The sequence below is a fragment of the Leucopleurus acutus genome (genome assembly GCF_964270905.1).
Source record: "Leucopleurus acutus genome assembly, chromosome: 7".
Lineage (NCBI taxonomy): Eukaryota > Metazoa > Chordata > Mammalia > Artiodactyla > Delphinidae > Leucopleurus > Leucopleurus acutus.
Window position 1 is genome coordinate 88,257,716 of NC_139150.1, and position 23,320 is coordinate 88,281,035.

General features: G+C 47.7%; 1 protein-coding gene across 1 annotated transcript; it reads right to left on the minus strand.

Moving 5' to 3' along the window:
• Positions 1–601: 601 nt before the first annotated feature.
• On the minus strand, positions 602–11,731 carry LOC309963823 (NUT family member 2G-like; the record flags this gene model as incomplete). The annotated part of the gene is given in 8 exon segments (XM_082842354.1): positions 602–1,396; positions 1,913–2,029; positions 2,442–2,737; positions 3,190–3,362; positions 4,405–4,533; positions 5,490–6,178; positions 6,180–6,205; positions 11,656–11,731. Coding segments are annotated over 8 exon segments (2,301 nt in total).
• Between the last annotated feature and the right edge of the window lie 11,589 nt (positions 11,732–23,320).

Genomic DNA, 23,320 nt, shown 5'->3' on the forward strand with positions numbered 1-23,320 from the left:
AATGACAAGGGCTGTCTCCAGGCTCCATCCTAGAAACTGGTGAGTGTCCAGAGGGCTGAAAGGCACAAAAGCAGCTCTGCCTCCCCAGAAGGTTCAGGGATGCAGAAGATGGTACAGATGCCCCAGAAGGCCCCTAGCCAAGCAGACTTTAGAGAAGGGGATGATGAGGGGGTCCCTGGGGAAAGTGAGAGCTGTGCGTTCCCAGGGGCAGCCTGAGGAGTCCTTGTCTATGTGGAGGAAAGGTTTGGCCACCTGTAGATCCAGAGCTCCTGTGACCTCCCTCATCCTTCCTTCCTCTCTGGATCGCTCTCTGTGGAGCAGCGCAACACGAACAAGATGACAGTGGCCTGAGAGCATTTCCCACCAAGACGATCTTTATTCACAATTGATATACGTCACTCCAAAGGTCCTGCTCACACACACACCTGGCCACAAGCACCTCCCCCACCTCCCTAACCCCCCACAATCCCGCACCCCCTCCCCACTCTGGTGTTCCTGCCCTCCCTCCCTTCCCCCCACATCATCCAGGGTCAGCACTGGGATGACGAGGAGGCCCTAGGCTCCCCTGGGGGCCACCCTGGAGGGCCGGCCCAGCTGTTCCCTACTGCCTGCAGTGCTTCTTCTTCTTCTTCCTTCTCCTCTCTGTGACAAACGGGTCACGATTTCTCTTTCTCGGCCGTGAAGGGCAAGCTGGCCCCAGAGCCAAGCCTGGCCTCCCAGACACCCCGAGGCCAGCCCCGAGGATGGGCAGCTTCTCAGCACTGGCTGGGCGTCCACACAGAGCCTGCTTCCTCGACTTGGGAGCGGCTGGTGGAGCTGGGCTGAGATCTCTTCTCTGAGGGGAGGGGGCATGGGGAGCACTCCGGGCCCCCCAACCTCCAGGGGAGGCCAGGCCTGAGGCATGGGCAGGACTCTGGGACAGACTGAAAGGCCGCATTCTGTGCTGAGTGCCCACGACGAAGATCATCCCAGGGAGCTTCACCTTGTCCTCACCGGACCCGTCCCTGGGCCCTCGGGCCTCCTGAACAGGAGAGGCCTCTCTGAGAACAGACGCGTCCCTGGGTCCCCGTAGAGGGCCAGCGCGCCTTTGACTCTGGGGAGGGGAGGGCCGTCCAGCCCGGAATGGAGAGACCTCCTGACATCCAAGAGAGGGAACAAAGCCTTTGGGCCTGCACGGGCCAGTGTCTGTTTGGATGAGCCTATGAGGAGCCGCAGAATCAACCTCTGGTGGGCAGGCTTCATCACTGACCCCTAGATGGGGGTCTTGGTCGTGCCTCTGGGCACCTTGGCCGGCGTCGGGCTCAGAAGGACTTGAGCGCGTTCCGGGTACACTGTGACTCGGGGCTGCCCGCACACCCTCGTCCTCTTTCAAGGCCAGGAGTCGTTTCTGCACCAGCTGGTAGGAGGGAGGAGGACAGTGTTGGCTCCACACACGTGTGAGAGGAGGAGCCCTGAGCAGTGGGACAGTGGCCCTTGGGGGAAGGAGGGGACGGGGGACCCCAGGACTTGAATCCAAATACAGACACTGTGGCATTCTTGCCATCCTCCTTCATCTTATTCCCAGCTTTGTGCCCTTCCCTTCCCTCCCGGCTCCCCTCCTCTCCTTCCTTTCACCCTGCACTGCACCCACCCAAGAACGGGCCCTTCCCCATGCCAAGCTTCCCAGGCAGGGAGGGATGGACAGCGCCAGGTGGCCCTCAGGTTCTGGTGCCCTACCTCTCCCCTGTTCACTGGGGTCCCTCCGTGCCCTGATCTTTCTGGGTGTCCCTTGTCTCCCCTGTTCTACCGGGGATCCCTCCCTCCTCTGGCTCCCCTGGGTCATCTGGGTTCCCCTGTCCCCTGGATCACCTGGAGTCTCCCTCCCGTGGGGTCCCCTGGCTCCCTGAATGTCCCTCTCCCTCCCCTGGCTCACTTCTTCTGGCGTGAGCCCTTCCTCCTGCTCCAGCTCCTCCGCTAGGGCCAAGAGATCCAGCTGTGGGTCTGGGGAAAGCAATTCTGCCAGGAATCGAGGGTGAATGACTGCCTCCACCTCAGACAGAAAGAAGAGGCTGTGAGCATCCTTGGCCAGGAGTGGCCTGTGAGACAAGAAGACCCGAAGGGAAAGTGAAAAGCAGAGACCCACCCCAGTCTCCTCCACAAGGCGGGGATGCTCAGCGCACACACACACACACACACACACACGCACGCACACACACATGCACATACACAGTCACACACAAAAGAGCACATATACAGAGGCACATACACAGACACACAAAGGCATACACACTGACAGACACAAACACGTACACACATACATCTGCGTAAACCTCCCCTAACACCAGGCTCAGGAACAAGGAGCTGAGCTTAAGTCCCAACGGCCTGAGCAGAACCCAGATCTTGGGTGCTGAGTGTTCCATGCCCTGGCATCTTGTAGACCCCAGGCTCCAGGCCTAGCCTACCTTGGTGACAAAGTCCTCCTGGGAACACAGCTTGTCAATGTAGCTCAAGAGGCCCGGGTCCGAGTAGATGCCGTCCTCTTCCTGCTTCAGCTCATTTCCGTCCTCTCCACCTTCTGCATCTGACTCGCCTGTGGCTGAGTGGACGGGCCCCACCAGCGCATCCATGATGTCCATATACTCCCTCACAGCCTCGGGGGGAATCTCCTTGGGTGCCTTGGGCTCCGGGGGCTGCTGGGAGCTGTGTGGCTTTGGGCGGGAGGGCTGGGCCCTGGGGCCGGACATCCTGGGAGCACAGGCTGAGGCAGAGCGGGAGGAAGGGAAGGAAGGTGAGGGACTCCCGGTCCACCTCCTGACCACTGAGCACACGTTGGTGAGGGCATTGTTTGGACGACATTGATGTGGGTGTGGGGGGGTCAGGACCACCTGAAGCCTCATGCACTGTTGGAGAGGGGAGGTAAGGGGGGCATCTAAGAGAGTCACAAGTAAGGAAGTGGGGAACCTCCAATTTTCTAGGGGTCTCGCCATCAAGCCCACTTCCTAGGCAGACCTTGTGTGGGGTCCTTTGACAGGGAGGTGTGAGAGGAGTTACAAAACTGACCAAGTCAATACCCAGCAGTGACAGAGGGCAGCTGAGACCCCACGCCCCCACCCCCTGCCTCAGTGGCTGTTTTGGTTGAAAGACCAATGCCCCTGTCTTGAAGGAAAAGGATCCACGTGGGGACAGTGGCCAACCCTAGGCCCCTGTTACCTGTGCCTTCAACTCCAATGGGAACCTGAGTGCCTGGCTGAAGGCCCACTTTCGGGACTGGGGGCCCCAGAGGATCCAGCTTCGGTGGGGTTGGAGGAGGCAGGTCCTGCGCACACTGCATCCACTGCCACTTCTGAATCTGCATCTCCTCCTCGGCCTCAAATTCCATGAACCTGGGAGGTGACGGAGGCAAAGGCCACCCTGAGACAAAGGCCTGGGTTCTGGAGCCCAACAAAGGCAGCCAAGAATGAGGGACTGGGAGAGGATGTGCCTTGGGGCTGTCAAGGCCCTGTGAGGTGCTGTGCACAGCAGAGAGCTGCTCCTGGAACTGAGACAAGATCTGGGACCCTTCCTGCCTCACCAGCACTGGAGGCCATTCAACAGCATAGACCCAGGTCGCTGAATTGAACCAGGTCAACGGGACATGTGGCTGACCCAGGGGGCACCCTCCTCATGCCCCCCGTCCCCAGCCAGAACCACATGAAGGGCTGACAGCCAGAGGCTGGAACAGGCATGTGTTCCCCACAGGGGTCCTTGCCCGAATCCAGGACCCTGGGCTGGGACTGAGAGTCCTGGAACATAGGCTTGGAGACAGGGCCCAGGAGAGGCTGGACGATGTGGGTGCTGAGTTCAGAGGAGAGGCCTTCCTTTCCTCTGAGAGGCGCTCGTTGGTTTGCTTTTCTTTCTTAAACCAAGGGGATTACCACGGAGAAAACAACGGAAGGGCCAGAGACCCTCGGGCCGATGACAGGTGGCTTCCCCAGCCTCTTCAGGGATGCCAGGGTACCCACTCAGGCCACTTTTCATGAGGAGAGGGGGTCCCAAATCTATGTCAGTGGCCGCCAGCCACACACCACTAAGGAAGCAGCAGGCTGGCGGGTGGAGCTCTTTCCCCGGCCCAGCCCATATGGCCAGAGTTGGACCCCTACTGGACTCACAGCGTCACCCTGCCCCATCCTGAGACCTTCATGTCAAGGAAGGGTAGGTCAAAATCAGGGGAGGGCAGAGCTCCTGGTGGAGGAAGGACAGAAGACCGAAGCTCTGAAGGTGAGGGAGGGGTTTCTGGAGGACAGTAGGTCTTCTGAGCTGTGGGGCCCCTGTTCTGGGTGACAGCCCTTCTTTGTCCTCTCTGATGAGCATCCCCACAGCCAGACACTGCCCTCACCCACTCGCCTCACCCTCCATGCAGCCCCTGGGCCCAGGACGCTGACTCACTTTTCTGCTATCTCATAGTAGATCATCCGATCAAAGTTGCTAACGCGCTGCCATTCCTGCACAGCCCTGCACAGTCCCCACTCCAGCGTCATGGTGGGCTTCAGGCGGGCCAGGGATCGAAGCACTGGGCTGTAAGACCTTGGCATCAGTCTCCGTGCCCAGCCCAGCCCCCACCTGCCTGACCCCACCCACCAATGTGGACCACACATCACTCAACGCAGCATGACTGAGCAACAGGAGGGTGAGAGGCAGGTGTCTGGGAGGGCAAAGACAAGCCTTCCCGGCTACTGCTGTCACCGCCTCACACTCACTCGAGATGACCATCCACTCCCAGGCTACAGCTGGGACACTGTGCCTTGGGGAGCTCTTTTCCTCTTCAAGCCTGCCTTTTCATAAGAAAAATCACTATCAGCAATGAGACGTGGCATGTGCCAGGCCATCTGCTAACACTCCATAGATTAGCCCAAGGAGTCTTCTGCACGGTCCTCTGAGTGAAGTGTGATTGTCCCCTTTTTACGAGGGACCGGAGGTTTAGGATGGAAATGCCTGCCAGGCTCACAACTCTAGTGGGAGAGAGCCCACGCCCTTAGGAGAGCTCTACCATCACCCTGTTCCTAGTGGAATTCTCCACAACAACGAAGTCGAGGCGTGCATTAAGCGCTCGCCTGGGCCCCGCACTCCTCCCCCTCCTCCGAAGTGACCTCCCCCAGCCACGTACACTCAAGTCCTGTATGAAAGGAGACGGCACCACAGGAGAGTGCGGCATCCACTCCTTGGCTCCTCACCTTACAGCACGACCCTCTCTGACTGCAAGTCTGCAGTCCATATTACCATGAGAATCATGGAAGAGCAAGTTGGCTAGACTCTCAGGGTGGTGGGGTCAGTTGAGATGAGGCACATTTCAGTCATGATGTCATGGACTGGCAGGCTCACCCATATGACCGACAATGTGCCTTCTCATAGCATGGACATCGCCCTCAGACCTTGCTTCCAGTATCCCTAGAAACCTAACCTGCGAGTCCATCCCCAGGTCCTCTTTATCTAAAAGCTCCGATAAGCTCATGACGCCCTGAGCGTTCACTCACATGAGAAAGCAGGACAGAGCTTCTGCATCAGGACTCTGGGGAAGGTGTCTCCGCGCCAGTGGCTTGAGGCGCTGCCAACGTCGGAAGTTACTGTACACGCTCTGGGGGTTAGAGCAGTCACCCTGCGAGGCGTAGGGCTGGTTGGTGGCCAGGCTGCCCTCCCTGGAAGTGCCATGTGGCCAAGGCCCAGAGTTCACTGGGCGAATGATGGGGACCAGCTGGGCAGCTGGTGGTGGAGCTTGAGGAGGAAAGCCTGGGGTCCAGCCTCCCTTGCCAGCCTGAGTAACTCCAACAGCTGGAGCAGTCACAATGGTCTCCATCGCAGGGTTTGTTATGAATACGGGTGCAGGACATGCAGCAGTCCCGCTGAGGGCCCCTGGAGCGCTCCAGGTGAGGGGGCCCTGAGTTATGATAAAGGTCTGAGTCTGGGGCGCCTCCACTGGCCTCCCTTGTGACCTGACTTGCACAGTGAGGTTGCAAGCCCCAGGGGCACTGGGTCCACAGCCACCATTAGCCACCAAAGGCGTCGTGGGGAAAGCTGGCAGCAGCTGGCTGCTGCCAGGAGGGAATGCTGGGGTGATGGGAGGTGGCAGGTGCTGCCCCCAGGGTGGCCGGTGCTGGGGGCCAGGAATGGGTGGAGGAAAGGGCACTGCTGTGAAAGTAGGCAAGGAGTCACCGGGGTTCATGGTGAACATCTGTTCCCAACACTGGAGATGCTGTTGAGGCAAAGGAAAGGAGTGAATGGAGGAGGAGAATGGGCAAGTGGGACAGAGGCTTTCTGCGGCATCAGAGTGTAAATCTCCACAGGTGAGAGACACTTGGACAAGGGAAACTGCAGCGTGCAAATGTCTTCAAGTGCTTTTCATGCCCTGACCTCCAGTTGAGAATTATTCCACCGGTGACCCTGCGCCCATCCACCAAGGCCCCTGATGCCTGCCTACCAAGAAGAAATTGCCTCAGCAAGCACTCACTTGGAGAGCCTCCCTAAGGCGCCCCCTGGCAGCTAAGCCTCACAGGCTGTCTCCCAAGACCTGGAACTGTGTGGACATCCGCTCTGTGAGAAATGCCCGTCAGCTGGCGTACTAGCAGGTAGGGACTTTCTGCAAGGTAAGTTCTAGGCACCCAAAGGCACTGTGTAAAATATTAGGGCCCCACCTCCTCCTCAGTCCTCCTTTTCCTCACGCTCAGTATAAATCCCCTCTTTCTTTCCTAGCGTCACGAAACAAGACAAAATGCTGGAAAATATCCCTCTAATGGAATCCTGATACAAACTCATAACACTGGCCCAGAATGCACCTGCATCTCAGAACAACCCACAGCAGGTACGTAACTTGGGCCAGGTCCTGCCACCCCCTTCCCAGTGCCCAGAGTCACTGTCATCGCTCAGGAGTTCTGTTCCTAGGAGGTGGGGGGGGGGGGTCTGAGAAGTAGGCACGTGTCCCTTACATTCTGTCATTTCACAGCCAGTGATGGCTGCAGAGGATTAAACAAGGGCCAGGGAATTGTTATGTTACATTGGTCGTGGGAGTACAGACCGCCTGTGGTCCTTCCCCTTCCAGCTCCCAATAATGGAAAGACAGTCTGAGAAGCAGGCATAAGCCAGTTGCCATGGCGATCAAGTTCTCTGGAACGCATGTCTGTTCAGGAGAACGAGGTACACACCACGGTGCACCTAATTAACCAGAACAGGTGTCATAGGACGTTTAGTAATAACACAGATTGTGTTCCTGACCCTGGGCTACACTCCTTCCCCCTTTAAAAGAGGAAGCAGCCTTCATAGACATTCCACCCGAAACAACCCCACTCCACATCTGTTCCCTGTCCATGAAGGAGTGACATGAAATATGAACAAACTCTTCCTCTCAAGGCAGCCTGAGGGTCCACCATGAGATACTGGACAAGATGAAGTAGGTCTGAAGTACTGCGATTCCACAAAAGGAAGGACAATTCAGAGCAACACAGGAACCTGAGCCCTCTCTTGGCTGAACTTACACGGTTGCCCATCCCCTGTTGAATCCAAGGCAACAGTTACCTGAACTGAGAAGTGAGCTCTGGGCTGGGCGGAGTGGATGAGGTGTGTGCTGCGGCAGTTAGAGTAACCTCCTGCCTTGCTCTCAGAGAGGACACTTCACTGCAGGTGTGGCCACACACAGCCCCATTGAATAGTTTTCTCACCAAGACCATCTCTCCCCAGGGTCCCCTGAGATATAGCAGGCTCCTGTTCAAATCCCTTTGGAAGATATGGTGAGGCAAGGTTCAGGTACCTCAGGAACATAGTACAGGTCTAGGCTTTCCTCATGACCCTCCCTGTGTCACCACCAGGACATCACACACATCCTTACACACACATTTCAGAGTGGCTTGTCTCCTCTCTAGAAAGAATCAACCTGTCTGCTGCCATCCTTTCTCCATAGCCAGGGCAATTCCTCTTGATCTACCTCCAAAGACCCCTCCTCCCCAGTGCAGTCTCAGGTTTCTTCAGACTCCCCAGTCTCCCCAGGTGAAATGTCCTTGTGTGTCCAGTGCTTTCTTCTCCCTCTACTTCAGTACAACTATGTGCTCACAGTGAAGTGTCACGTGTGAACCTGAAGGATGTGAGAGATGGCAGGGTCTCTGAGAACACACCTCCAACCTATAGGCTTACCTCCTTCCGAAGCCACCCTGCAGGCTTGGGCACGGACTACTGCTGTCTGGTAGCATCAATGAGAAAAATCAAGACCAGGACCCAGAGAGTGACCTGCTTCCTCAGATGGTCAGGATCCAAGTAAAGGAGGGACAAGTTTGAATCTAAACAGTAGAATGTGGGCTGAAACATTCTGCAGTGGGGGAGGGGCAGAGGCCAGGGGGTTCTGGGTAGGGTGGGGTGGGGAGACATTCCATGAGGGCTCTGGCAGGTAGGCAAGAACTGGAAGTTCCTTCCACCTCCCACAGTGACAACACAATTGGCGTGTGCCTCTTTAGGCAGTTTATAAACTGTTTCTTTGATTCTCGGCACAGAGTTTGGACATGACGGTCCCTTACTTTTACTTCTTTTTCCATCAACCTAGTTTTGTGTCCCTCAACACACTCTGCTTCCTACCTGGCTCTTGACTTACTTCAACAGAGACTAGACTTTCTGAACAAAATACCCAAGTGTTAGTCTGATAAATACTTGGGTATTTATGGCCACATGGAACTGAGTAATTGAAATTAGGATTGTCTCAGCAGATGCAGTGTCTTTGACTGCTGTATGTACATCACTCCTAAGGAAGTGGTCCTTGTGCTCCAACCAACATCCAGCAGGACCAGCCTTACTAATGACCCTTTGTGCTGGAAAGCCCCCGTCCATCAAAAAACTGTCATGCAGTCCCCATGTCCAAGACCAGAATTCACTAAATGTCTTTCTCATAGTATTCCATGGTTGTTAAAGATTTAGTTTTTTACCTTTTAAATGATTTTAGTATAATATTTTAAGCGAGCAACACCTTCTCATGGTTCAAATTTAAATTGTGCAAAATGGAATATGCAGTGGCGGATCCTCCTCCCACCTCTTTCCCCTGTCAACCCAATCCTCTTTCCTGGAGGAAACCAGTGTTATCCTTTTCATTAAAATCTTCCCAGAGATATGTCACGCAACTAAAAACGAATGCAATCTATTTTTATTTTAAAAAATGCCTTCATTTTTTTTCTAGTTGAAAATTCATAGATGTTCCCATATTTCTGAGGATATTTCCAATGATTGTCTTCGTATGGGTATTGTGGCTCCTCTGTTTCTGCACTAGATTCCTAGAACAAGAATTTCTACAGTCTCTTAAATTTCAAAGCACCTGAAAGAATAGGCTGGCTCAATCTGGCAAAGAAAAGTAACAAATGCCTAACTGAATTTGGTGTTTGAATTTCACATAAACAATGAATTCGTTTTTAGTACAACTGTGTCCCATGCAGTATTTTGGACATAGTTTTACTGCAAATTCTTTCCCTGTTTATCTGAAATTTACATTTAACTTGAAATCTGTATTTTATCTGGCAACACTACCAAAAAATTAGAACATACTAAGCTATTATTAGTTACTCATCCTTATGAGAAAGAGAACTTGGAGTGAAGAGACTCAAGTGTGCATCTTGGCTCCAACACAAAACACAATTGTAAACATACACAAAATCTGCAGGCTCTTTGGATGAAATGGATTTTGAAGAGCCATCATATAGCACTGAACGTCTTGGCGTAGTAGGGGTAAGGACAGAAGTAAGGAACAAGAAGGCAGAAAATCTTCTTCTCTTTCCTTATGTTAAAGGGACTAAACATCCTAGAGCCCTGGTTTTTCTAGGTGTTAAAAATCCACTACCCATGAGATGGATGTGCACCTTGACACAATGCCAAGAGTTTATCCACCAGTGTCCAATCCCCATTCATACAAACCCACTTCCATCTAAATCCTAGCCTGCAAGCCCTGCTTACAAGTTTGTTAATTTCCTGTCTGCATTACATATGCTTGCTCTTTAGAATCCAGGCTCATCATTGCATATGGTCCCATCTGCATGGTAACCATGGTAGCATTCCTTTTAAAAAATTTGTTTGATTATTATTTTCATATTGAGAATCCATGTCAGTCAGTTTACCACTATCAAAATGATATGAAAGAGTATTCATGTTTTGTGTTGTGAGAAGAGAGGACTGTTAGGAAACTTGTCAAGGGAGATGAAGGGCGAAAACCTCAGAAGATGGCAACCAAATCTCTTGGGAGACGAGATTCACTGACTGCTGTAGCAGCAGTAGAACTCCTACTGATTGTGGGGTGTTGGGGAGGGAAACAGTTTTAGAAGGACTGTTCCACAGTGTGAAAAAGACTCCTGTTGGTTCTTAAGAAGTTCCTTGCCCCTTGTCAGGAAAACTGACTCAGAAGAAGATGAGAAGATAAGGTGAGAATATTTCAAGCAACGTCATGGTGAACTTTATATCTAAAGAAACTCCTGTTGGGGACTGAAAAAAATAAACAATTTGTGAATATCGCTCAGTACTGGAGCTTTTATAATGAAGGAAAAATTAAATGATTTTCAACCAATAACTTCATACTAGAGGGATGGCAGGCAAAATATTGTACCCAGGCACTCGAGAAAGGCAGGCTTCCTTGTTGCTTCCTCCCCTTGTTCAGTCATTGAACCAATTATTTACAAGATTCTCACTCATAATTCTGATACAGTATTTGAAGGAGTCTTCTCAAGGCCACTGATACAAAAATTGCACTGTGCAAAAATTAGCCAGTTCCAATTCTGCAATCACTTTTGTAATACTTCAAAATCCTACACCCCAGAGACAGAGATAATCAAATTAGCCCAAATGTAATTTGGGAAGACCAGTCACAGAAGGGAGTATCTAAAAGTCCTTTGGATCATGATCTCTGACTATTCCTGCACAGAGGCTGGGGGCAGGCATTGACTACTGAGAAAAAACATCTCTGGGCATGCATCACAAGCCTCAGAAGACAGTTCATCTTCCACTCAATCACGAAACATTAAAGAAACGAAGAGATACCATGTTTGTGTCTTGTGGAGTTTTCAAGTCTCTGCACTTGGAGGCGCTAAGTGCTGTTAGATGTGAGGGGTCTTCAGAGGCATCCTGTTGAGTGAGAAATGCTCCAATCTTGCAACTGACAAAAAACAGGATCTGATGATTGAAGTTTCTTTGGGAAGTATTACAAAGTCAGGTCAGTAAGTTGATCCTGCTACTATTTTTGTTGTTGTTTTTATTGTCAACTGAAATTCTGCAAGATATTATAAAAAAGGTGGGAGGGAAATTAAAATTTTTCCCATACTACCTGCTGTGTTGAAATTGGCCCAGATGGTCAACTCTTTCTCAAATTTATTAAAAAAAAAACCCCAAAACCCTACAAAGGAAACACCTGTGAATCAACATTTATTGAACAACCTCCATGTATTAAATACACTGAGAAAAAATATTCTAGAAGAGTAAATGCGTTGGAGAAACTCTAGGAACGGAGTCAGGAGACAGTATCTTAAGAGTGTTTCCCAGGTCTGAAATTCTTTCCTAGAATTGTTCTTTAACAGAAACTTCAGGCTTGCTAGGAAAAAGGACCTATTGTTTTTTGAAAGGCATAAACAAGAACCAAGGAACTGCAGTCCAAAGGGCATGAAAGCACTTGCCCCAATTTGAGGCTACTGTGCTTACAGCGGAGCTCTCCAGAACTCTTTGTAGCTAAGTGCATGGGTTTCACGTGTGCAATATAAAAATCACGAGTGCACATCTCACAAGAGCTAGTTTGAAGAAGAGACCGTCACGAAAGTTCCCGGCGAGGAGCGTCGCCAGTCAAGTTCCGCAGCGTTGCCCGACCCTCCATTTCTCTCCTCTCCTGCAGAGACCTCCTGGAGCAGATGCTCGCGCGCCGCGCGCCTGCACGCCTGCGCACGCCCACTGGGCGCGAGGCTCTCGGGCACGCGGACCGCCGTCCTCCAACGGCTCCCAGCGTCTGTTCGGGCAGTCTGCTCCGGAACACAGGAACGCATGCGCAAGCGCGGACGGTGGGGCCCCAAAGGCAGTCCGGCGGGGCCGGTGCCTTTCATGGCGGCCTCTAGAATCAATTATAGAAATCCTGAGGTAAGGGGTACGGGGACTTTTCACCCTTCAGGTGTCACCGCTCTGCGCTGTTGTTCACCCTGTGGGTTATTTGTGCCCTTATCCGTGTAAGGAGACTCGCCACAATGTGGATTCACGCCCCCATAGAGCTCGATTCCCTTGAGGTGTTTACCCCAGGGTTATTGGCACCACTGGGAGCCGGCTGCATGAAGGGTTCAGTGACTGCGGGGCCTACAGTGGGGGGTAAATCGTGTGTGCGAGCTATTCAACAGCTGCCGTTCTAGTCTGCGCGTTGTGAAGAGTACAAAAGCTAGAGGGAAGTTCTTGCGAGTTGAAAACCCTCATCTGGTTCCAAAGGTGTAGCTCAGGTGATTGGAAAATGAGTGAAGATCGAAGGAACACACTCATAGTTTCACTAGTGTCTTCCTTCTTATCATAAAAACATCAATCAACACTTATGTTCAAACTGCATTCTTTTGTCAGGGATGGGAGCAGCTTTGCTGAATGTGGTCATAAACATGTATTTGTAGTCTGATGTCAAATCATGATTGATTTGCAAGCATAGATGGGGTCTGTACATATTTAATTGGTTGGTGGGAATCTGATATGTAGTCAAATGTGCAGGTTGGTTTTGTCTGTGCATATTTGTGTTTGAAGGGAGGTCATGCCTGTGTTTTTGTGAGAGTGTGTAAGAGTGAGTGCTGTATTTGGAGGGTGTTGAGATGTGACGCAGGCATACTCAAGGAGTTGGTGGTTAGGTGTTTGTAATTTGGTGTTTGGGGAATATGTTTACATGTGTTCTTTTCTCCCATGAATTTGGGGATTTGTGTGTGTCTAATGGTGGGTTTGGAAGGATTATCTGCCTATGCATAAGGGCAATGTCAGGAAAAGTCGTGGTGTATATTACTTTGGGTGTCCAGTCTGTTTATTTTGTATATTTGGGGAATGTAGGCTGATCATTTGTGTATTCAGGGCATGTTGTATGGTTATGGGGTGTTTGTGTGTGTGCATTTTCAGGAGCTGTCTATGTATATTTGGATGTGTAGAGGGCAAGTCTGTGACTATTTTATGGGACTGGTGGATGTTGTATATGTAGGTATGTTGTGTTTGTATGATTCTGTATTCTGCAAGATGGCAGAGTTAATTGTGTGTGAGAGGTTGGGAATGTGGGGTTATGTATATGCCAGTAGTGTGGTACTGTATGTGTATTTGGAAGAAAGGGCGTATAGGGTGATATTATCGCATATTTGTAGTGTACTGGGTAATTGTGGTGCTATTTGGGACTTGCGGAGAGTTGTGTGTTAAATGAGTTTGTGTGTGTATTCAAGGGGCATGGCCACTTGGAGAAATATTTGCTGAGGCTGTGCATTTGTAATTTTCAGTAGGAGCCTCTTAGGCTTATGTATTTTGGGAAGTGAGTATATGTGTATCTGATAGAGAGGTGGGGTTCTATGTTTCTACAGGGAAGATGGACAATTGCATTTATATGTATTAGAAATATGTGGTACCGGTATTTGTTAGTACTTGTATATGTGTGAGCTGGCTCCTGATAGCTAGGGATAAGTTGATATATGGAAGTTGTTTCATAAATGGTTTGCTGGAGATATTTCCATGTATCTTACTTGTGTATTCTAATCCATGTGTGTGTCCATCATCAGGTGCATGCATTATCAAAGTTTGTTCATAAGGTATGGAGTTGTTAGGAGTATTCAAAGTGTATTTCTTTGGAGAATGCTAGGGTGTTTATACATGTGTTTGGTAGGCATAAGAGGTGGTCTGTCTATATATTCAGGGTGAGGGTAGAAATATATACACACACACACACACACATACACAGTTTATATGTTGGGGTAGTGGTGGGGAGCTTGTATTCTGGAGAGGTAGCATAATGTATAGTGTTTGGGAGGGGATCCATATGTTCAGGGGTTAGGAATATTTGCATGTGTGTGTCCATAGGTGTGTGAGAATTGTGTATGTGTATTAGTAAGACTGCAGAAGTTGTCGGTGTTTTTCTGTTTTGAGTGTGTCTGAGCATTTGGGGTGTATACTCATGAGGAGTTTGTGGGTGTGTGTATTTGTGATTTGTGAGTATATCAGGAGGCTTAGAGTCCTCTATGTGTCTATTTTGAAATGTAATGCCCGAAGAATTTAGTGGTGTTGCTTGTATGTGTGTTGTATTAGTGAGCTGGACTTATATGTATAGTTGACCCTTGAACAACACGGGTTTGAACCCCACGGGTCTACTTATAGTGGATTTCTTTTTCAGTAAATACTACAGGACTACTACAGGATCCATGGACACAGAGCCACTGCATGGAGGGTTGGCCCTAACCCCCAAGTTGTTCAAGGGTCAGCTGTATTTGATAAGTATAGGTTTATTTGTGTCTGTGTGTGTTTTTGAGTTCCTGGGGCTTTTGGGGTATGTATTCGGCGGGATGTGAGAGTTTAGTTTGTGTGTTTGGAAACCAGTAGAGTGTGTAGGTTACGTGTGTGTGCAGGAATCCTGGGGTATATGTATTCTAGGGCTGTGGGATTGCATATGGGTCTTTTTTGGGATTGCACATGAGACAGTTGTGGACTTGGTGAGCCTGTGTGTTTAGGTACTCAGTGTGTCCATCTGGATGGCATATCAGTTGCACATGTTTGTTTTCAGGCCCATGTTGTGTGTGTATATATAGTTGTGAGGGTGGAATGTGAATATTCAGGGTGAGTAAGGTTTTTTCTGTAAAAGTTTAGGTAGTAAGAGGTGGTCTGTTTATTTATTCAGGGTGAGGGTAGAAATGTACGTGTGTGTTCAGGATATATATATATATGTATATGTACAAACACATATGTATATGTGGTATCCTTTTGGTTACATAACTGTAGTGGGAGCTGAGGGTTCTACTTGGAGTGTAAGTGGACTGTGTGCACATATTCATAGGAAAAGGTATGGGATGTGCTGGAACTGGTTCATACTAGCTTGGGATAGTCAATGGTGCATATCTCTTCCCAGCTCTGTGTTCAGTGATGTCAGGTGGGTAGCTTTAAATTGGTCATGCTGGGAATATTTATACCATGTAGATACCATAAATGAAGTCTTTCCCACCTTTCTCAGAGAGCTTTTTATCAAGCACTTACCAGCGTACCACTGATGTGCGTGTTTGGATGTATGTATGTATGAAGCAAGAATATTTGGGCATCGGTGGTTTTGTATGGGACACTCATGTGAATTGTGAGTGGGGCATCTGGGGCTATGGGCCCTTGCATATGTGCGTTGACCCTGGTAATTGTGAATCATTGCATTGCTCCTATCCTGTTCTTTAGGGCCAGAGAATCCCCATAAATGTTGTTGATTCCCCGTAGAAATCATGCAGATGGCTACAGAGGTGTCTGTACCTTTGGCAGGTGGACACTACTTCAGCATTTGTGTGGTCCTAGCATCTGGGTCCCTAGAAGGGTGGGGGCTGGTGGACAGATGGCCATGCAGAGCAGAACCTTCACAGGTGTGTTGTTGGCGTGACAGGCAGCAGTCAGAAAGTCATGGGGCTTCCTGGATAGGAGGTCAGATGACCAAGGGCTCTCCAAGGAAAAGCCTCTGAGAATCAGGTGGACAGCTACAGGTGTTATTGGCTCTTCTGTGGCACAGCTGATGTGCCAGGACAGCATCTACATGGGGTCCCTCAGCCCAGCTGTCCCAGGGTGGTGGGAACTGTTGCATATCAGGCTGGTCAATTGTATCACTAGGTGTCAACCAACCTGTCTCCATGAAAACCTAAGTCCTGAGGGATAGGCAGGGGCTCCCCACCTCTGTCCTCCTCCCCACCACTGATCCCTCTAGGGATCAGTGAGCTGACAAGGACAGAGGTGGGGAGGCTTTGTCACTGAGGGAGAGTCGGGGACTGAGACCTGGAGAGCCTCGGGAGTCCCACTCTGAGGAGATATGGCTCTGATGTTCCCAAACCCTTTAGACATGTTCTCTGTTCTTTTCTGAAGGCTCAAGATGCTTTTAGCAGTGGGAAGCTTATCTCAGTTTCATGTTTCTCTGATAGGATGAACTGACCCTTTTATTCACTATTCCAGGTCGAGCTGCAAACCCATCAGAGGGAACCATGTGATCATTGTAGCCACCAGCTGACCCCACAGCCACCTTGTGCCTCCCTTGGACCCACCAAGAATTTCTGAGCCTTCTTTATGGTGAGTCTTGTGGCCTTTTCTTCCTCATTCTGAATCCTCCTGCCAATAAAACATGCTGTGAAAGTAGAGGGAGCTCTCAGGCCGTGTCACTCATCATCGATTACCCCAAGAGGAAGAGGTTATTTACTAACCCAAAAAAGGAAGTGCAACCACTTTACTACCCCAGCTGGAGGAGGGAAGACTTCCTTCCTGGCCAGCAACAAGAAATAGAAAATAGAAATAGCTAATAGCAAATTCAGCAGTTTAGCCAGTGAGAAGCCATTGTCACCTGAAGTTTCACTTTCCTCCAGTGAACTTTCATTTTTTTCCCTTGATGATGACTTTCTTTCCTTTTCCCACCCTCCTTACTATAAAAGCCTTCTGGGACTTCCCTGGTGGTCCAGTGGCTAAGACTCTGCGCTTCCACTGCAGGGGGCATGGGCTAGATCCCTGGTCGGGGAACTAAGATTCCCACATGCCATGCGGCGTGGCCCAAAAAAAGAGCCTTCCATGTTGTGTAACCCGTTGGAGTATCTCCCTTTCTGTCAGATGAGATGCTGCCTGTTTCATGAATCGTTTGATAAAGCCAATTTATTCAAAATTCAAAGTAAATCTTCAAATTTACTCAGTTAAATTTTGTTTTTTAATACACTGGTGGCATTCAGAGCTGGCCACTAACAGTTTAATATGTATCCCTCCAGAAATGTTCTGTATAAAAATATGTGTGTGCACTTTTCTAAAATCCACTCTTATGATTGCTACTGCTAACAGGATGATTTTATGATTAAGTGCTTATCATTTTAAAAAGAAAAAGATAAATATATTGGTGGCAGTGATGGGATCTGAAGCAAATTTCTGATAACATTTGGGACAAGGAGGAACAGGTGTGGTGCCCACAAGTCCTTTGAGTTCCCTGTCTTTCTTGCCATTCCTGAAGGTTGTTGGTAAGCTCCTCTTGGTGTGAGCTCCATTCTCTTTGCCTTTGTGCTCCCAATCTAATTGGCTTTCCTTTACAGGGCAGGACAGTTTGGGCTGGTAGAGGATTCTCCCTGAGACCAAAGCCCTAGCCTTTCATATGGAAATTCCCAGGACACAGTAACATCTCTTGGTTATTGCCAGTATATTTTTGAGCAGTAAACCCTAGCCCATAATTTTCTTCCCTGGATTCCAGATTGGGCACTGCTGACAGTGTAGTCTGCACTTGCCCATCTGTTTGGAATCAGCCCCCAGTTTCCATGCTGGGAACTGTTGGTGGCAGCTATAGTTCTTCATTTTGTTTGGAATCAGTTTGCAGTCCCCATTCCTTGGGATTTGCTGGTTGGATCTTTTTCCTCAGTCCAAGGATCCCTGGTGATTGGTGGTGGTGCATACCAGGCCTTCTTTAGTCCAGGACATAGTAACATCTCTTTGTTATTGCTGATATATTAAGGCACAGTTTTTTTTGTGTGTTCTTTTGGGTTGACAAAGCCTAGCTAAGGAAATGAGATCCTTTATCGCCAAAGAGTTGAGAATGCCAGCTTCTGGCACACCTGCTTATTTTATAGTTAATAACTATGGTCCTGGAGGCTGTAGATATTTAGAAAGATGGCAAAATTATAATAATATTGATCTAGAATTACAATGGTCATTGTGGGTAATGTTTCAGTTAGGTAAGATTGTTCATTTAAGGAAAACACTGGTGAGCAAGGGATCCCAAATTGGACAGGGAGAATGAGATGCCTGTTTTAATTGGTATGTAGAAGTTTACAGAAGGTTTCAAGATTCCAAAGTAGCTTCGTTTAGAGACTTAGAACAAAAAGCTAATGAAAAATTAAAGAGACAAAAGGTACCTGAAACAAAAGACCATAGGACAGATGTGACTGCAGATTTAATTCCTACTGTCCCCCTTCCTTTTTCACCTGAGTACTCTTGTTTTACTCATTTTCTGTCTGCAATACTTTTCTGTTCCAAAGAGAATACTTAACAATTGCCATTTCAAGTAAAACTACCTGAGGTTGCAGGTGAGCCCCCTCAGGTGTCCTTTACCCCTTGGTCAAAGACTGAGCTGAGAGCTATAGTCAAAGAATTCTCTAAACCTAGGGAGGAACCTCCAACAGTTATTGAAGAATTTGGAGTCACTGTCAGGGTGTATGTCCCCAAACTGCTAGATCTTTATCTGCTTGTACCCGTGTTGGTAGGACTGGGGGAAGCCCCAGAATGGATGCGGGAAGCAAAATGACATAATCCCTAGGATGATCTTCAAGATCCTCAACCTGAAAAGGCTTGCAGAATAACAATTGACCTTTTATAAGCTATTCCTAAAATCTTCCTGCTCACACTTGGTCTATTATTAATTGGCCTGATAATGATTGGTCTATTTTTCACTCATACAAACAAAAGAGGGGTGAATCTGTGGAAGACTTTAGAGCCAGTTTGGAAGCTCTCTTTTTAGAGCAGTTGGGGTTCCAAGGAACAAAAAGGCCACTCAGCCTGCTTTAACTGCCCTTTTTGTAAATGGATTATCTTCTGAGATTAGTGGATTGATAAAAGGGCAGAAAAGAGGGTGGGAGGCTGTAGGCCTGACTGAACTCCTGACTATAGCTGAGCATTTTGATAGGACCTTGGAGCAAGATCACAAACAGAAATCCACCAAGCTCATAGCCTTACAGTTACAACAGCTCTAAGGCAAGAGACACAAAATAACACCTGGGCCTCCCCCATTAAAACCTCCTAGGGGTCCATGATCAATTCGATGACCCAAAGTTGATGTTTCATTTGTAATCAGTGAGGACACTGGAAAAAAAGATGTCCTCAAAGGTCCTGTGCAAACTCTTCACAAATGCTCTTATATCTACCTCAAAGGGAGGCCCTCCCATGACCCCCTCCCATAGTTGGCAGAACTCCAGAGTTTCTCTGGTAAACTATTACCAGCAATTACCTTAAACAGCCCAGAGGAAAATATAATGAAAATTAATGAAAAACTGCCAAATTTTAGTTGATACTGGAGCTATGCTTTCTACTTTAAACCCCACTATCATACTTCACTTTGAAATCTACATTAAACCCTAACCCTAACTGTAAACATAATTACCTAACCCTTTAACACCCTACCCCTAGCCCTAACCAGAGCTGTGCTTTCTACTCTAGATCCCACCCTCAAAGAACAACAGGTCCCTCTGAGTAAAGAGGATGTTTCCATAGTGGGAGTACCTAATACAGTTCAGAGAGAATTTTTATCTCCACCAAGATTCCTTTTCTCTATGCAATATAGCGCCAGTTAATCTGTTCGGTAGAGATCTCTTTTCTAACTTAAAAGGGCCAGTACATTTTGCCTCCAGTGGAGATCTCACCTTAAAATTTCCTGATCAACCTGAACCTGATCATGTATGTTCCTGAAAATCTGTCCTGGACATAAAAGAGGAAGTTCAACAAAAGTTCCCTAATTGAATGGAGATGCCTGCAAATTTGGGGGCTACTTCTGACAGTGTTAACATCAGGAAAATAAAAAAATGCAAACCTATAAAGATTCAGATAGATGTAGCTAAACCTCTCCCTAGGTTACCTCAGCAACTATTAAAGCCTGCGGTCATACAAGGTCTCATACTTATTGTAGAAGACTTAATTGCCCAGGAGGTAATCATTCCTGTACTCGTCCCTGCAGCATGCCAATCTTGCCTGGTTGGAAACCTGGCAGGAGGGCGATTTGTCCAGGGCTTGGGAGCTGTTAATCAAAATAGTTTTTCCCTGTTTTCCTGTTGTTCCAAACCTAGCCACCCTTCTGTCACAAGCTTCAACTGACTTGAAATGGTTTACTGTTGGCGACCTTTGTTCACCTTTCTTCAGCATCCCAGAGACTCAACAGCCAATATCTATGTGCCTTTACTTGGAACAGTCAACAATATATCTGCACTTTTATGCCTCAAGGGTTCACTGGGACCCCTTCTTTTTTCTCCCAAGTACTTCAACAAGATTTACGTAACCTCTAGTTCCCTGAGAAATCAACCATTTTACCATATGGAGATAACCTCCTGCTGTACTCAGCTACTGTAAAGATTCCATAAGGCATTCATAAAAGATTCCATTTATTTGCTGCAACAGTTAGCTGAGAACGAACACAAAGGAAAAATTACAATTATCTCTAGACACTGTTCATTACCTAGGACGTAATCTAAGCACGTAATCTAAGCACTTATTAAAGATGTAGTTCCTGAATCCTTTGCTTGGGAAGATAAACATAAGCAGGCTTTTATAAGGCTAAAACAAGCACTGCAAGAGCTGCCTGCCTTAGGGTTACCCAAATGATCAGGTTCAGGTTGATCTGGAAACTTTAAGGTGAGATCTCCACTGGAGGCAAAATATATTAGCCCTTTTAAATTAGAAAAGAGATCTCTACCTAATAGATTAACTTTAGGTTATTCAAAACCTTTTACTTTATCTGTGCATGAAAGGCATAATCAGGCCATGCAGAACTGTGTGAGCATGGTAATAAACATAGGCCTGTTGCCTGTTATAGCATGCAACTTGATTCAGTTGCTTTTGCCTATCTCAGTTGTCTTAAGGTTACAGTCACAAATGCAAAGTTAGTGGAAGCCTTGGCAGATTTGACTCTAGAAAATGAAGTTTATTTGCAAACTCCACTCATTGTCCACAGTCTTCTTAAGGCTGAATTGACAACATTTCACTGCAAGTATCACTAGATTAACTTCCTGTGAAATCCTGCTTTCACCACCTAATCTTTATCTTAAACTTTACAACGTTCTCAATCCTGCTACACTACTACCTGTGTCTCACAAAGGTGAGGGTCATGACTGCAAGGTAACAGTGTCCCATGGGAATTCCCTGGTAGTCCATTGGTTAGGACTCCGAGCTTCCACTGCAGGGAGCGCGGGTTCGATTTCTGGTTGAGGAACTAAGATCCCACAAGCCACGTGGTGCGGCCCAAAACAAATACAAAAAACAAAAATAAAACAAACAAACAGAAAACAACGTCCCATTTTGTGACACCGTGTCCTGAGTAAAGATGTTACCAAGTCCAAGCTTGCTCTGCTTGCCACACGACAGGCCAATAAATCGGAAATGAGGTGTTGAGGCAAGGAATCTGACTTTATTCGGAAAGCTGGCCGACTGAAAAGATGGCGGACTAAAGTCTCAAAATAACCATCTTATCGGGGTTTGGATGCCAGTTTCTTTTATAGCACAGAGGTAGGGAGGAGATGAGTCAAGTAAGAAGGTAAAGTAAGGTAAAGTAAGAAGGCCATAAGTTTTGCGAATAGCCTCTGGAATGGCCAGCCTCAGGGAGGAGATGTGTTAATTTCTTCTTTTTTGCAGCCGTCCACAGGTGGACAGGGTCCATATGTGTCCATGAACAAAGGCACTTTGGTTTAACATTCAGGCAGAGGGACAGGGTTCCCCGAGGCAGGCCATTATGTACAGACAGTATCCTTTTAGTGAACAAAAGCAGCTGAAGGCAAAGGTTAAAGTAAAAGAAACAGATCCAACGTGTAGTCAGATTTGGCTCTTCTCTGTTACAATTCCCTACTGTCAATGTCCATTCCACAGTCTTGTGGAAAAAGGGGTGATGGCCCTTCTAATTGCTTCGTCAGATGGATCTTTCCGGAAGTGTCCACCATAGGTGCCAGTGTTCCAAACGTTGTTTTTTTTTTGTTCCTCTCTGGAAAGTGCCTCCTTTACACCTGTAGCCTTAAAAAAATATTCTCAGCCTAAAAGTTGGGAGTTATGATCTATTTGACAGGAATTTTGAGGGCTTCAAGCGTGGGAGGCAGCATCTCAAGCTAAGGAATTTAGCACTTTTCTATGTATGGGAAGATGCAAGAGTCTGGGCTCAGTGAAATCATTCATTTGATATGCACCTCAGCTATCCGGGGCCTGTATCCTATATTCTCGTATCCTGAGTTTCGTCAGGGCTCACCGGCTCACGTTGGAGGGCTGCGGTCGCTAATGACTGATGTGTCAGGAAATATTCTATTTCTCAGATCCTCTCCTCTTGCTCAGGATTTTGACCAATATTTGGGAGACATTTCAGGATCAAATTTTGTCCCACAGCGCTGGGAGGCTCATCCCAGGTCAGGGGAGAATTCTTGATATGCCACTCCAGGTGCTAGTTTTTGGATTAGGCCCTATTGATAATTAAAGAGCCTCTGGATCCTCTATCTAATTATGATCCAGGAGACATTTTCCCTTGTTGCTTCCTCCCATACCTAGAATCACACTATTACAGTTATTTCATGTTATAAATGTGGTCTGTTTCCTCATGATGTTTAGCCATAGAAGTACTGTTGGAGGCCTGGTTACATACTGGGTAATGTAAGAGATACCAGTCTTATCAAATAGATAGGATATAAGTAATGCAGCTAGTAACATGGACAAAAACACAGTGCAGCAGGGAGACACAAGAACAAACAATCTGGAAACAAAGAACAATGATCAGTATAACTACTTGTAATCCAACTGCAATAGCGAGCGACCAGAGGTACCATAACTGATTTAGTGAGCCATCCGCTCTTTCAGTGTACCAGCAGTGCGTACATAGACATGCAGGGCTTAGACATGCAGGGGAGGGTTTTGCTTACACCTGGAAAACACAGATTTAAAGCAGTCATTTTTCAGGTAGAAACCATAAAAGTTATAACCATAGTCACCAGTTTACCCAGTCATATGCAAATTATCGTTTTTGTTAACAGCTTTATGAAGCCATCAGGTTTCCCATTAGAATTCTTCAAGTTCTTACCCAGTTCACCTTTATGGTTTGAAAAACAGAAACTTGTATTTATCCAAATGTCCTTTCTATAAATCTTGAAGAGGAAGCATTTTGCAAAGGCATCAGAGTGAAACCATAACTGTGTACAATGGCGAAAGACTTAAGAAGGCACGTTTAAATCTTATTACAGTGCAATTGACAAATAATGCGGTTATTGCGGTGACATGCGACACTTTCAGATAATAAAGAAAATTCTGACTGGTAACATTTTACAAGACCATACCAAATTTTAGGAACTCCATCTAATCTGTAGAATACCTGTATCATTCGGCATACAATATAACCTAAGAAGATTTATTGCTTATTTGACAACACTTCCCGTGTAATTCAGCATACCAAGTCAACCTA